General features: G+C 35.5%; 1 protein-coding gene across 4 annotated transcripts in view; it reads right to left on the reverse strand.

Annotated features, from left to right (window-relative positions):
* The window catches only part of PDS5B (PDS5 cohesin associated factor B), a 118,867-nt gene that overhangs the window by 38,858 nt on the left and 66,640 nt on the right, over positions 1-13,369 (reverse strand). For all 4 annotated transcript variants that reach the window (XM_086771994.1, XM_086771991.1, XM_086771993.1 and 1 more), the window contains 8 exons: positions 11,864-11,912; positions 10,195-10,334; positions 10,002-10,117; positions 8,111-8,216; positions 6,045-6,205; positions 5,297-5,420; positions 4,330-4,488; positions 1,876-1,944 (listed from right to left, as the gene is read on the reverse strand). In XM_086771994.1, the coding sequence (XP_086628120.1) occupies positions 1,876-1,944; positions 4,330-4,488; positions 5,297-5,420; positions 6,045-6,205; positions 8,111-8,216; positions 10,002-10,117; positions 10,195-10,334; positions 11,864-11,912 (924 nt within the window). The remainder of the gene's footprint in view (positions 1-1,875; positions 1,945-4,329; positions 4,489-5,296; positions 5,421-6,044; positions 6,206-8,110; positions 8,217-10,001; positions 10,118-10,194; positions 10,335-11,863; positions 11,913-13,369) is intronic.

Raw genomic sequence — 13,369 nt, forward strand, 5'->3', positions numbered from 1 at the left:
AGACTACTGCTTTAGAGCAGACACTCAAGTGCCAGGTGTACAAACTCAAGTCTAACTCATACAATAATTAACCCAATTCATATTTAATACTGCACTGAAACATTTCTCAACAGGCATCATTTCATTTAAGGTTTAGCATCCAAAACTAAGGCTAGCTTATATCAGCCTACATCTGTTAGGCTGGATGATACTATAATTTTGTCTTCATCAGTCCTTCCCCATTTCATATTTAGACTTGCTAGTTTTAAGATCCCCATATTATACAGTTATGTTACAAAGTGAGCCTTTTTAAAAAGGGTTTTAAAACCAGAAAAAGACACTGTTAGAGAGATTTGTTCATAAACTAATGGTGTGGCCTGCAGTGTTCACTAAATACAGGCTTCTCAGTGGTAATACATGCTAATTAAATTTGCAGATTGATTTTCACAATAACCTGTTTTCACTTGCCAATAAATGCTTCTCACAGCTTTCAGGCTTGGCTTCAACTCTAAGTTGTCTTAAGATTTTTTATAAGCCAATTCTGTTCCAACTGGTCAATTGTATGAAAAATTTTGTCAACACCAAAGTGCATTTTAGAGATATTACAGCTTCACAAATGGTTAAAAAAAATTGAGACAGACAATTAGTATTTACTACTTCAAGTTACATGTATTATCACTGGAGTGAAATCATGTCTGTTTTAAAGTATCAGTTCATGAAATAAAAACAAACATGCATTCTTTTAACAGTTTTTGGAGTGTAGTGTGTAACTATGGAATTGCACAAACACAAAAATACCCTTGCTGTAGTCAAATGAATAAAAAGCCAACAAACCGACTCAAAACAAAACTGAGCATTTCCAGTTCTGTATGAAGCTGGAAACCAAAGTACTTACTAAACAGGCAGAGAAGGAGGTATGCTACAAAGTGTTTAAAAACTTAACAAGAGAAGGCAAAGGACTTCTTAACACCATCAGAAATTAAATGACTGCTGTAGTTAACTTAGAAACAGCATGATACAAAGCACAAGTATCTTTCTAATTCTGAAAGAAAATATGAAAGCATGATCTATCCCTGTTCCAAAGGGCATTTAAAAACAAATACAGGCATAGGATGTACTTTCCATAGCATAAGTCTATTTCTGATTGAGCAAAAAATTGCATGAGAATACCTATCACCAAGCCCAGAAATCATAATAAGTTTACTCCCATAAAAAAGAACAAGCTTAATATGACATTTTTAAGTAAAAAAAAAAACAAAACAAAACAACAAAAACCCAGCAACAACAGAACTCCCATCATTGTAAAGTGCTTTAAAAAAATAAATAAATCTAGGTTTTTTTCTAATACACAACATACACAGAGAAAAGTAATTTAACATGTTTATTGATTTGAGGAAACTGACAAATCAAAGAACAATTTTTTCTTTATTCGAAAACAGCACTGAAAGTTTCTTGGAATGTCATAAAAATTCAAACAACGAATGGAAGACTTTAAACTAAGTCTCTGTGGTATTTAACTCCAATGTTAAACAGGAGGGGAAAAAATAATTTTACTTTAACTGTGATAATATCTGGAATACTTAAGTGTTGCACACCAAATCTAAGCCTATAAAAATTATAAGCTATAATAAAAATTCAGTAAAGTGTATATGTAAATTTATTTACAAAAGTAAAAAAAGTAGATGCTCCCAAAAGCAAATGCTTTTCTTCTGGCACTCCAAAACCACATATTCTGCTAACATCCTCAATCTAAAAATAGTTACTTCTTTTTTAGTTTTACAAAGGTGAGGAGAAAACAGAGAAAAGCAGCTGACAGCTTTAGCAATCCAGATACTTAACTTTCTTTATTAAATATTACATACACAATCATGGGAAAATATAGTAAGTGCTACTTACTTTAACAAGTGTTTCAGGAGACACTTCTTCATCTGGCACCCAAAGCTTTGTTGTCTTTTTTCCTGGAAGCTAAACCAAATGTTACATTTTGTTACACTACTCTTCGTCTTCAGTGAAGTCTGCTATAATGTCCTCTTTCGTGTTTGCTTCGGAGAATATTACAGCAGCACTCTACTGGTTAGCTATATGCTTTCTGTATTTTATAGCAGTAACGATTACAGAAGTGAGATACTGTTCTTGCCTCACTATTCAAGCATCAGCAAATTTACAGTAGTAAAGAGGGGTGGTTTTTTGTTATTGTGACCTGAAAACTACTGTGCTTTAGAGTGTAATAGCCATTGCTTTGAATGTAAGTTTCCATGCCTAGTAGATTGGAACCTCAAGAGAGGTTCCAGAGGCTTTAGACAGGAAATCTTTCCCCAAACAATGGCTGACAATGCACAAGTTATTTTTTTCACTTTATAATCACTATCAGTACAGAAGTATTAGAAAAATTAAAATTCACAGTCTTCCATTGAAACAGTGTATTTTAGTTTCAAATGCATTATACTTCCTAAAAAAATCACAACATGCTTGCTCAAGATAAGAGACTTTATCTCTTTGCTGCTTGATCTCCACGGATTAAGTTATTTCACCTACAGCAAAACATAAACAATAGGTGAGAGTGAGGGAATGTCAGAGGCATGCCTGTGTTGACCAAGCAGACCATCAAAACTTCTTTAACACAGTAGTTTTCCTAGGTAACAGAGTAGATATAGATAGAAATTAACTATGGCTTCCAGGACAGCTGGAAACTCAATGAATTGGAAGATCTATAGGTGAGGCTGCTATAGGGGAAATTATCTAGGACTTTGGGGATGAGCCAGAACAAGTTTTTCACCTTCCCATCCACAGAAAGGCAGAATGAGGGACACTGACCCCCTAAGTTTAGATGTACATCCAAAATAAGCGTGAGCTTATGAGTCCCTCATTCTGTCCCCACTATCACAGTCTATCAGGGCTGGCTGAGTAAAACCTGCTCTGGGTGTAAAATGCCTTTTGTGAAGACTGTCTGTCTGCTCCAGTCAAGTGGGTCATTTTTCTGTGCTCTGCCTGTGGATCAGGGCACAACTTCACCTAATGACTGATCCATAGGTTTTCTCATATTCACCTCCAAGCTAACTTATTCATCTCTAAGACTGTGCTGTCTATAGCTGTCTACCTAATTTCCCCCAAATTCACCTAGTGTTTTCACTGTGCCTGTTTGAAATTACTTCTCTCAACCATATCATAAAACTTGGCCTGTGCTCATCTTGGAACAGTGGTTTTCTCACTGCCTGCAATGCTGTTACTCCCCTGACATCCTCTTGGTCTGCTGGTTTGATCTGGACAGGCTGGAGAGCTGGGCTGAAGCCAATGGGATGAGGTTCAACAAGACCAAATGCCGAGTCCTGCACTTCGGCCACAACAACCCCAGGCAGCGCTATCGGCTTGGGGCGGAGTGGCTGGAGGACTGTGTGGAGGAAACGGACCTGGGGGTACTGATTGATGCTCGGCTGAGCATGAGCTGACAGTGTGCCCGGGTGGCCAAGAAGGCCAACGGCATCCTGGCTTGCATCAAAAACAGTGTTACTAGCAGGAACAGGGAGGTAATTGTCCCCCTGTACTCGGCACTGGTGAGGCCGCACCTTGAGTACTGTGTTCAGTTTTGGGCCCCTCACTGCAAGAAAGACATTGAGGCCCTGGAACGCGTTCAGAGGAGGGCTACGAAGCTGGTGAGGGGTCTGGAGCACAGGCCTTATGAGGAGCGGCTGAGGGAGCTGGGATTGTTCAGTCTGGAGAAGAGGAGGCTCAGGGGAGACCTTATAGCTCTCTATAACTTCCTGAAGGGAGGTTGTAGTGAGCTAGGGGTCGGCCTTTTCTCTCGTGTAGACAGTGATAGAACTAGAGGCAATGGTTTCAAGCTGCGCCAGGGGAGATTCAGGCTGGACATTAGGAAATATTACTTCTCAGAAAGGGCAGTCAGGCACTGGAATGCACTGCCCAGGGAGGTGGTGGAGTCACCGACCACGGGGGTGTTCAAGAAACGTCTGGATGTTGTGTTGAGGGATATGATTTAGCTGAGAAGTACTGGTGATGGTTGGACTGGATGATCTTTTAGGTCTTTTCCAATCTTGATAATTCTGTGATTCTGTGACTTAGTGAGTGAAGTCAATAACAATTTTCCCATTTTTAACAAAAGGCCAGTCATGAATGATCAAATCCTGTGCTATACAGTTTGTTGCTTCTGTAAAGACTACCAAATTAGTACTGTCTCCTTTCCTGTAGTGTGTATTTTCACTTGAGTCAAATAGTACATGCGGAAATTTGAAGACAAAAAGTAGAATCAGCAAGCCAAAAATTTTCACAAGTACTTGTTGAATATCATACTACAGGAGAAACAGAATCTTAATATGAGATTTTAAAAATACTTACCCTATCATTCATTAGCAAATCTTTAACAATAAAAGTGGCAACCAAAGATTTCAAAGGTGCAGCAAATTGATCAGGTGCTAGCATGGCTATATGGCCAATAGTAACCAACGGTGTAATGAGATGCTCAAAATTGCTTGGATCCAGACTTTTATGCAGTGGCTACAATAAAGGCAACAAATTCAGGTATTACTCGTATAATCTGTCTCTTACTGGAGAGACGGGGGTGACAGTTCTGTACCAAGTTGTCCATGTCTATTTCTATTTCAAAAATACAATTTAAAAAGAAGTATTAACTGTTTAAATATAAAGAAACATCCACCAACCCTACAAATCAAAAGAAAAGTCAGGATGACAGATATAAGTTTATCACATGTGGGTAGTTCAAATAGTAGTAGCTCAAGCAGGATTGTTTAGGAAACAATGAACTAAAAAGCATTGTTTTCTTGTTGAAGAAGACAGCATAGTACATCGCCAGATGGCAATTTCAGTAATGGACTATGATTCAGTCTTTAAGATAAAAGACTGATGGGCATTAATTAAAAAGTACATTTGCAGTTATAACTATAAAATCTATTTGAATATAGTCTCTACCATAATTCAGTTTTCCATAATTTCTGTAACCATTTAAATACATGGGGCCAGTCCCAACAGAGGTAAGGAGTGACGTATTGTTCCTCTTTCCATAAGCAGTTCACAGTTCTAGCAAACAGTCCAACGCTGTTTTACTCTACTGTCTGCTAAAATACATAACTGTAAACATGATGGATCATGGGATACAAAAAACATCCTCCACTACTATTTTTCCGGCCAAACCGTATGAGAATAAAAGGGAAAGGGGGGGGGGGGGGGGGGGGGATTATATTTTCTAAATTTGGTACAACTTGCATATAAATTACCACTGTATCACTTAACTTACATATGCAACATAAAATACTAATAAAAGTTAACTTTAAAATTTTAATTTTACCTCAAATATCTGTGCAAACTGTGTTTCTTTGCTGGAAAATATTGCATGGATGCAGTGAATAGCATACTTGGCTTGACGAGGGGGTCCCTTTTTAGCTTTATGATGCAACACTGGAAGCAAAGCACTTTAAAAAAAAAAAAAAAAAAAAGTAAGTACCTTTTCACAAATTGAAAATCTTCCAAAATATCAAACTAGCAAAAAACCACAGATATACATATGCAGAATACAACACCTCTGCAAAAGCACTAACTGTTCTGGTTTTGACAACTACTTCAAGGAAAGAAAAAAAGCATTATTTATATGGCTTACAAATAAAAAAACAAACAGGTTTTTGTTGATAAAATATCATGTGGTAAGAGAAACATTTTATCTGCATAAGTTACTAAATGGTCTTTTGGAAATATTCTTGTCTATACAACATTGCTGAATTGCAAAGAGTGTCTTTACGTTGCCATATATTTAATTTAGGAAAAAACATAAGTAGTTCTGAAGGGCATTGATAAAAATTATAGTAGTATCAGTGACATATCAGCTGTCACTACTGTGGATATATTCATTTCATTTCCATTCTTCAAAAAGCACGGCATTTTCAAGTTATTCAAATCTCTTTCCTGTTTTATCTGAAGTCATACTTTCTTCCAAAAGAATGTAGGATAATGCTTTAGTATGCAAACGGAAAAATGAGAACTTCCAAAAATCCATATAGTAAACAACACTACTCAAACAGAGTAAGAGATATACAACTTACGATCGTATATGAGGAAAGTCTTCTTCAATTTTACTTCCTGTATTTTTGAAAATTTGTAATGCAGCTTCTGCCACTTTTTCATCATCCATTTTCAGGCAAGCCAGGAGAGATTCAAAAGTTTCAGCTGAATGAAATGAGATAGGGTGTGTAAATGAAAGTACCTGCAAAAATAAGATAAAAGTCATGTTAATATTTTTTTTAAAGTCCACTTATATAGAACATTCCATCAAGTGTCATTTTCCAATGTCATACTGGAATATTTATAATATTCTGCTTGGGTTTTTTTTGTCATTGGATCCATATTTCTCTTTTTTGGACTTTTTTTTTTTTTAGGACCTCCTAAATTTCTGTGTCTTTATACATGATCTCATCAGTTTTAACTTATTTCTCCAGTCTCAATTTCTTCTTCTATTACTGTGAATGTGTACTTCTTAGTGGTTGTATCTACATTGGCAAGGGTTATAGCAGAAGCAGGTCCTAAGAGAAAGATAATTGATGCCAAGAAAGGAGTATCTACATTTCAAGGGTTTTACTTCGGAGTATTTCTAGACTGACTGAACCCACTTTAGCCACTGCAGCACAACATGTGCTTCTGAAGCCCATCTCACCATTTTTTTTCTCTAAAAGGAATCCAGCTTGTGTGCTTCTAGACTTCACACTTGTTTGCTAAGTGGAACAACCAGCTGTGCTCTGAAGTGAAGTTCCTACTTCTAAAATAGTAATGTAGACATACTCAATAGGGTCTCCAGTCCCTCAAGCTTTCCACAGCAGCTTACTAAAACCTGTACCTTTCCTTCAGATTTTTGGACTCTGTTTTCAAGTATGACAGATTTCTCATGTTATTTAAAAATTTTAAAAACCCTCTCATTTCATCCTCCCTGGAAGTTTGCCTTTCTTCATTTTTAAGTGGCTCTTGATTATTAGTTTCTTGCCATATAATATTGTGACCCATTGCAAAGAAATGATCCTCAAAATCTAGGAGCTTCTTCACCCACAGTTTTCTGTTTTCATCAAGTACCTTCCTCCTCACTTCCTTGTATGGTATTTGCTTTTCTGAAATCTTACATTTGTCCTTTCTAGATTCTTCTCATGATAAACAGATCACTTTCTACAAGACAATCTCACTCCTCTTCCTTAAATGCGTCATGCCAGTTCATATGAATATGTAAGTAATGACGTGGGAATTTTCTTTCAAATAGGTAGTCCTTCATGGCATGATTCTTACTCAGATTCATTTTTGTGCTATTGGCTCTTTGCACTTTTGCACATCTGGCTAAAGAGTCACATGCTCTCAGATGTATCTACTAGGCCCTTAATTGATCTAAAAACATTCTGAAAACTTCAATGAGAGTCCTTTAGATTTTGAGGCCTCTGAAGTCAACCCTCAGCTGGACAACTCCCAACACTATCATATAACTGAGGTGGTACTATGGCCCAAGTACCTTTCTGCAAAAGTACAGGGGAAGCTGACACTACATAGTGCTTTTAGCCTAAAGTCTTTGAGAGACAGTAAGTGAAACAAAAAGCCCTATGTAGCTGCATTTTAAAAGTTCACACTTTTAACAGTATTTGTACATAACACAGTGATGAGCCCTTTACCTTCACAGAAAAAGGGATAACAGAGTAAGAAATTTTGTACAATGTCCCCAGAAATGCATCCTGATGGGGTTTGCTATGTTAAGTGAGTCTCAAAGATTACACATAGTTGAAACAGGTAAGACCCCAATTTATGAAGAACTCAAGGGAACCACGGTATTGTACTGCTATACAAGTTTCAAAAGTAGCATAACTGTATTCACAAACTGCTGAATTCACACTCTAATAATCAAAACTCAGCTGCTGATGTCACGCATGCAACTCCTTTGACTTCCAGAAAAACTTCTAAATTATTTAAGATAACCTTATGTGCCACATGAGATGAGCACCGAGAACCAAAACCAACGTATTCTTCCAAATAGCCACCGCATGCTTATGATTAAAGATACTGAGTGCTAATTGAGAATTTATTTTAACAAAGTTGCTTCAGAAAGTTTCAGATGCTCACTGACCACCAGGAGTATACTTGCCTTAAGCAATTCAAGACCTGCTCTTATTGCCTGGTCAGTAGGTACACCCTCATCTTCATCATCAGCTGTTCCGTCTATAGACTTGTTCACTTGCTTGATAAGGGCACTGAAGAAGAAAACAAAGCATGCCTTTGTATTTACTGCAATTCCATTGTGTATGACTGTTTTCATAAGTTTAAGACATAATCTTATTAACAGAAATTATTTAAAACACAAAACATGAGCTTGTTATAAAACAAATACAAGTCAACTACACACATAACCCAGTTGCCCTCATCTCCTATTTAAATCAAAGCTTATGAAGCATTAAATTCAAAAGTGTTTATCCATCTTGAATTAAGAACTATATACAAATTACTCTGGAATGATGACCAAAATAAGAAAGCAATTTGAGCACCGCAAGTAACAAATACAGGTAAGAATTATGGTGAGGTTAATAGCTGCTATGGATTGTTAATAATTGACACAAAACAACTCTTTACAATGTTTAGTCTATAACCAAGAGGAGGGGAAAAAAAAAAAAAAATCATTAAACAGCTATGCTAAGAGTTGATAAAAAAAAAAAATAAATAAAAAAAAAATATCTATCTCCTGCATATTTCACCTTGACAGTAATGCTTGAATTTTTCTTACACTGTACCCTAGGAAGGGAAATTGTGATTATCTACATGATCCTATTACTGAGTGGTATAGGCAGCTTCCCTATCAAGAGTTGAACAATACTCAGAATATTCCATCAGTACATCCCGTAAATCCTGTAATCTTATTTATAGCCGCACCCCCCCCTCAACCCACACAAACCAACACAACACCACCAAAAAAGAGAAACCCCAAAAACCCAACTGGTAGCAAACCAAGGGAGAGACTTCCCAGACTTTCAATATTTTTTTTTCTGCCCCTAATTGGACAAAAAATACCATATATTAAGAAAAACCCAAGCAGTATGTGTCTCAAAAATGAAGCAGAAGTTTAGTGAAATTTTACAAAGATGGGAGAAGACCAATTCTGTGACAATACTGAAAATACGTGCTTTTTACTACTTTTTTCCACCTGTATACTGTATGGCAGTGAGTCAGTATATAGACTGCAAATTAAATATTACAACTTAGTGCCACATGTGAATATTACTTTAAATATACACTTTATATTGCTTCTGTGAATGTGAAAAAAAAATGTATTCTCAAATTTAAAGTAAAAATCTGGCTACACATTATACTTAATCCAAGATCAGAAACAGATTTCTTTCTAAGTGAAATCTCAATGGTTCCATTACATTGCATACATGACAGGCAGAAACTGAAAAGCTTAAGTACTTAAAAATCAATTACTGTAGTTGGAATTAACAAACAAGAACTTATCAGTATTTAGAACCAGTTATCTCTAATAAGGTGCCACATATCTCAAATACAGCTGTTAAATAATAATTTCAACAATTACTCCCCCCACCCCCCCCCCCGCCAACTTCACTAGTTTACTCTTCCTTACGGTCTTGATGCCTCATCACCACAGTCTTCCCTTTCTCAGTTAAGTTACTGTTTATGTCACTATGAGCTAACATTCTGGGTGGAAAGCTTCAATGAATAGCCATGGACAGAAATTTATTTTAAAAATAAGTCTGTCAGTCACAAACCAAACTTCCCCATCAGCAACAGATCCATTTTTACTGACAAGTTGTCCCAGCTGTGCTAAATGACAACTGAATTATTTCTGAGGCTACATTCTGAATGATGAGACAGAAACCCCTAAGCAAGGGGAAACATGAAAATACTGCAGGTCACCAGGCCTTAAACTGCACCCGCCCAATCCATTACTGCTTGTGCTTAAAGGCAAAATAAGAAATCCCAATTTCAAACTCTGTGATCTATGACCAACAACACACACACAAAAATACCTGATGGATTCAGTATCAATGTGCACAGGAGCAATTCTCTCAAGAAGAAACTTTATCATTTCCAGGAAAGGATTTGTTGGTTGTTTTGGATTGCCCAACTTCTTTGTTATTTCCCTCTGAAATATAAGTTTCAATTAAATTTATGATCAACTCAGTTCCAAAAATATTCACATATTTTAAAAGCAATTCTTACCACACATCCTTCAGCCTGTTTGCAAGAACATGTTGGGCTAACAAGTATTTCTAACTGACTTCTTATTTTTTCATCATCTTCTAGAACTTGTGTGAACTTCTTCATGAAATCTTGAGCTTTCCCTGGATCAGGAAGGTTTCCTTTAAATAAGCAAAAGAAATCACTGGGGTTTTTTTTCAGTCAGTATCAGTATTGTAAGTTACATAAGTTTGAAATGTGCCACCAAGAAAGTTTCTATGTATGTTTAAGTTAACCAAGAAGGGTGCAGAAAAAAAAAAAAAAAACAAACAAAACAAAAACCTCAAAAACCACAACCCCATAAAACACCTTAACATGTGCAGATATATCTGTAAGGACATTAATTTCTAAAAATTTGTGTATGCACAGACCTACCCTGCCTATTTGCTTTCCTCACCCTTCATACTCATTTTTCACCAAGTTTAGATGCTCTTGTCAGTAATAGTAACAGCTGAAGTTGACCTCAGAATGCAAACCCTATACTCCACAAAAAATACACTCTGTATATAGATCACCTGATATGACAAGTGTGAAAAACATCAAAAGCATATTTTTACTAAATTATCCATTCACTAAATGTAAACTTTACAACAGCTTGCAACATTTTATAAAAGCTTTTAAAATGCATTTCTTAAACTACATACTAATTTTATATTTATATTTTGTGCTTTATAGTATTCCAATTTATTGGCAAAGTATTAGTATATTTAGGATATTTCATGGTTTTGGTATAAGTAGGTGTTAAGCAAAGTTGGCACAGAAAAAGGTATAGGACTACAGGATAGTTCAAAACAAGTTCTACTAAGTATTTGGTTTGCTGCATTGATTTTTTTTTTTTAATGCGACAAAAAGAATTAGAAAAATTACAAACCGATCAACTTTTGTATTACAAAAAAAAAAAAAAAAAAAAGGAAAAAAAGGATTTGGAACACGGCCAACCAAGAAGCAAGATTCAGTTTTTCCTCCACATTTTTTCAGAAATGTTCACAGCTTTAAGTAATATATTCTTTTTTTTTTCCAGAAGAGTTGACCAATTTTTTTTTTTTTTTAAAAAGGTGGATTTAAAAATAAATTTCAGGATTTTAAAGTAACTTCTTTTCCTTTGTACCAGTTTTAATGCTTTTGGCATGGTGAGTCAGAGGAACAAGAAGTGTCGCTTTGGGGTTGTTGTTTTTTTTTTTTTCACCTCTGCTCAGAGTTCAGATTACACAGAAGTTCTTTAGTTTCCAAAGTGCCTTCCCTGGCACCGCAATTCAAATTCTTTTGCATTGTTCCAACAGCATTCACAATACCAACACCTCAAAGACAGGTAAGTTACTAGATATTTAGACAGTTAACATCAGTTAATGTATATTCTGTAATAAATGCTAAAGCAGACACCAACACTCTAGATCATCCAGATTTTTAACTAGTCCACAACAGAAGAGCCAAAATGTGGCTTCATGACTAGAGACATTTCACAGTAAAGAAGTAACTCTGCTTACAGTTGTCTTAATTCTTTAAAGCATATTGTTACATCGTGTTTACCATGATAAGTTTTATCTGTTACAAAACTTATTTTAATAAGGTGATCTTAAATTATTTTTAAAGCAAGAAAGGAACATATTTCAACTGTAATTTTTAAACAGTGTAAATACTTAAACTGACTTACTTGTTATAACCATCACTTTTGAGAATATAGCTTTACTGCTGGCATCTGTCTGCAAGCCAAAAAAGAAAAACTGAGTAAGTAAAAATTTTACATTATATTTTTCCATTTGAACACTGAGTGGCCAAAATTCCATAATCCATTATCAGCAAGTCAGCATCTATAATTATCTAACACATCAGTGTGTTACAAATAAAAGGTAGATCACACCTGCAGCACCACTCTGTCTCACATATACTTACGTGAAATATTTTTATTACTTGTCAATCTACTATATAATTTATGAACAGCAGAAATGGGTTATTTCTGGAACTGTTTTCCATCTAAAATCTCTTTGAAACAAACAGCAAGCATTAAATTCACTTTTATCTTCTTGTTCAGGTATTGACTTTAAGTAGTCTCAGCAGTAGTTCTCACCTTATTGTAAAGAACAGAGCAAGTCAATAGTAAGACAACTGCTACCCCTGTTCAGCTGAACAGGGAAGGCAGACGATAGCAGCGTAATTGTGAAAATTAACAACCAGGGAACATAACAACAACAACAAAAAAATGAAAACATTGCTGCATTTCAGGATAACTGTGAAGCTTAGATTTCAGTGAAACTGTTGCTGATATGAGGTCATTCAATAGCATCTTACACGCAAAATAAGTTACACAAAACAGACTTTTTATCTCATTTATTTTCCTTTTGTCAGTAAATTCTTCTGGTATAGGATTTCAAGTCTCACAAGGTCCACATTAAGAGTTAGTTCTGATACTGAGTAAATGGAAGAGGGGAAAAAAAAGAATACAACAAATTTCACAGGAGGTAAAACTACATAGTAAGTACATTATTTACGAGACTGTATGTCTAACCATTAAGGGATGTTTTCAGAACATATCACCTATTACTAAAGGTAGACATACTAGTTCCCAAGATACTTTTTCCCCCCCACTTTTAGTTGTAATCCATGGTATTCTACAGACCGGGAAGTTTTATGGAATTACATTGAAGTTTGAAATATTAAGGAATTATCAGTAAAAATGACAAAGAGAATCCTTCACTGTACAGTGAAGGTAACATTTATTTTCTTCAGAAATTTTTCTGAGGTGGATGAAAGAAAAAAAAAAAAATCAACATATTTCATTGCTGTGTAATAGCTGTTGTTAAACAACTCTGAAATATTCATAAGTAAAATGAAAATTGGAACCTCAAATAAAATTCAAGCTTACAGCAACATTGTCAAAAGCATAGAGACCCATTATCTTCCCAGAAAGGAAGCTGCTCTTTTGCCAACTGACTTCTGACAGATCAACTTCAGTGACATAACTTATAAAGTCTGCAAAACTTCATAAATGCATGTAAATAGTATCAATTATGGGCTACAACTATCAAATTATATTCTGATAAAATATTTTAATAGGAACACAACCATACTTTATGAGCTTTCACTGAAAAGCACTTAAATTTAAAAAGAACAGTGTTTAGCCACTGCCATTGCTAGAATTATCTTTTATAGAACTCCCCTT

The sequence above is a fragment of the Chlamydotis macqueenii genome, chromosome 1 (assembly GCF_036417535.1).
Source record: "Chlamydotis macqueenii isolate bChlMac1 chromosome 1, bChlMac1.mat, whole genome shotgun sequence".
Classification (NCBI taxonomy): domain Eukaryota; kingdom Metazoa; phylum Chordata; class Aves; order Otidiformes; family Otididae; genus Chlamydotis; species Chlamydotis macqueenii.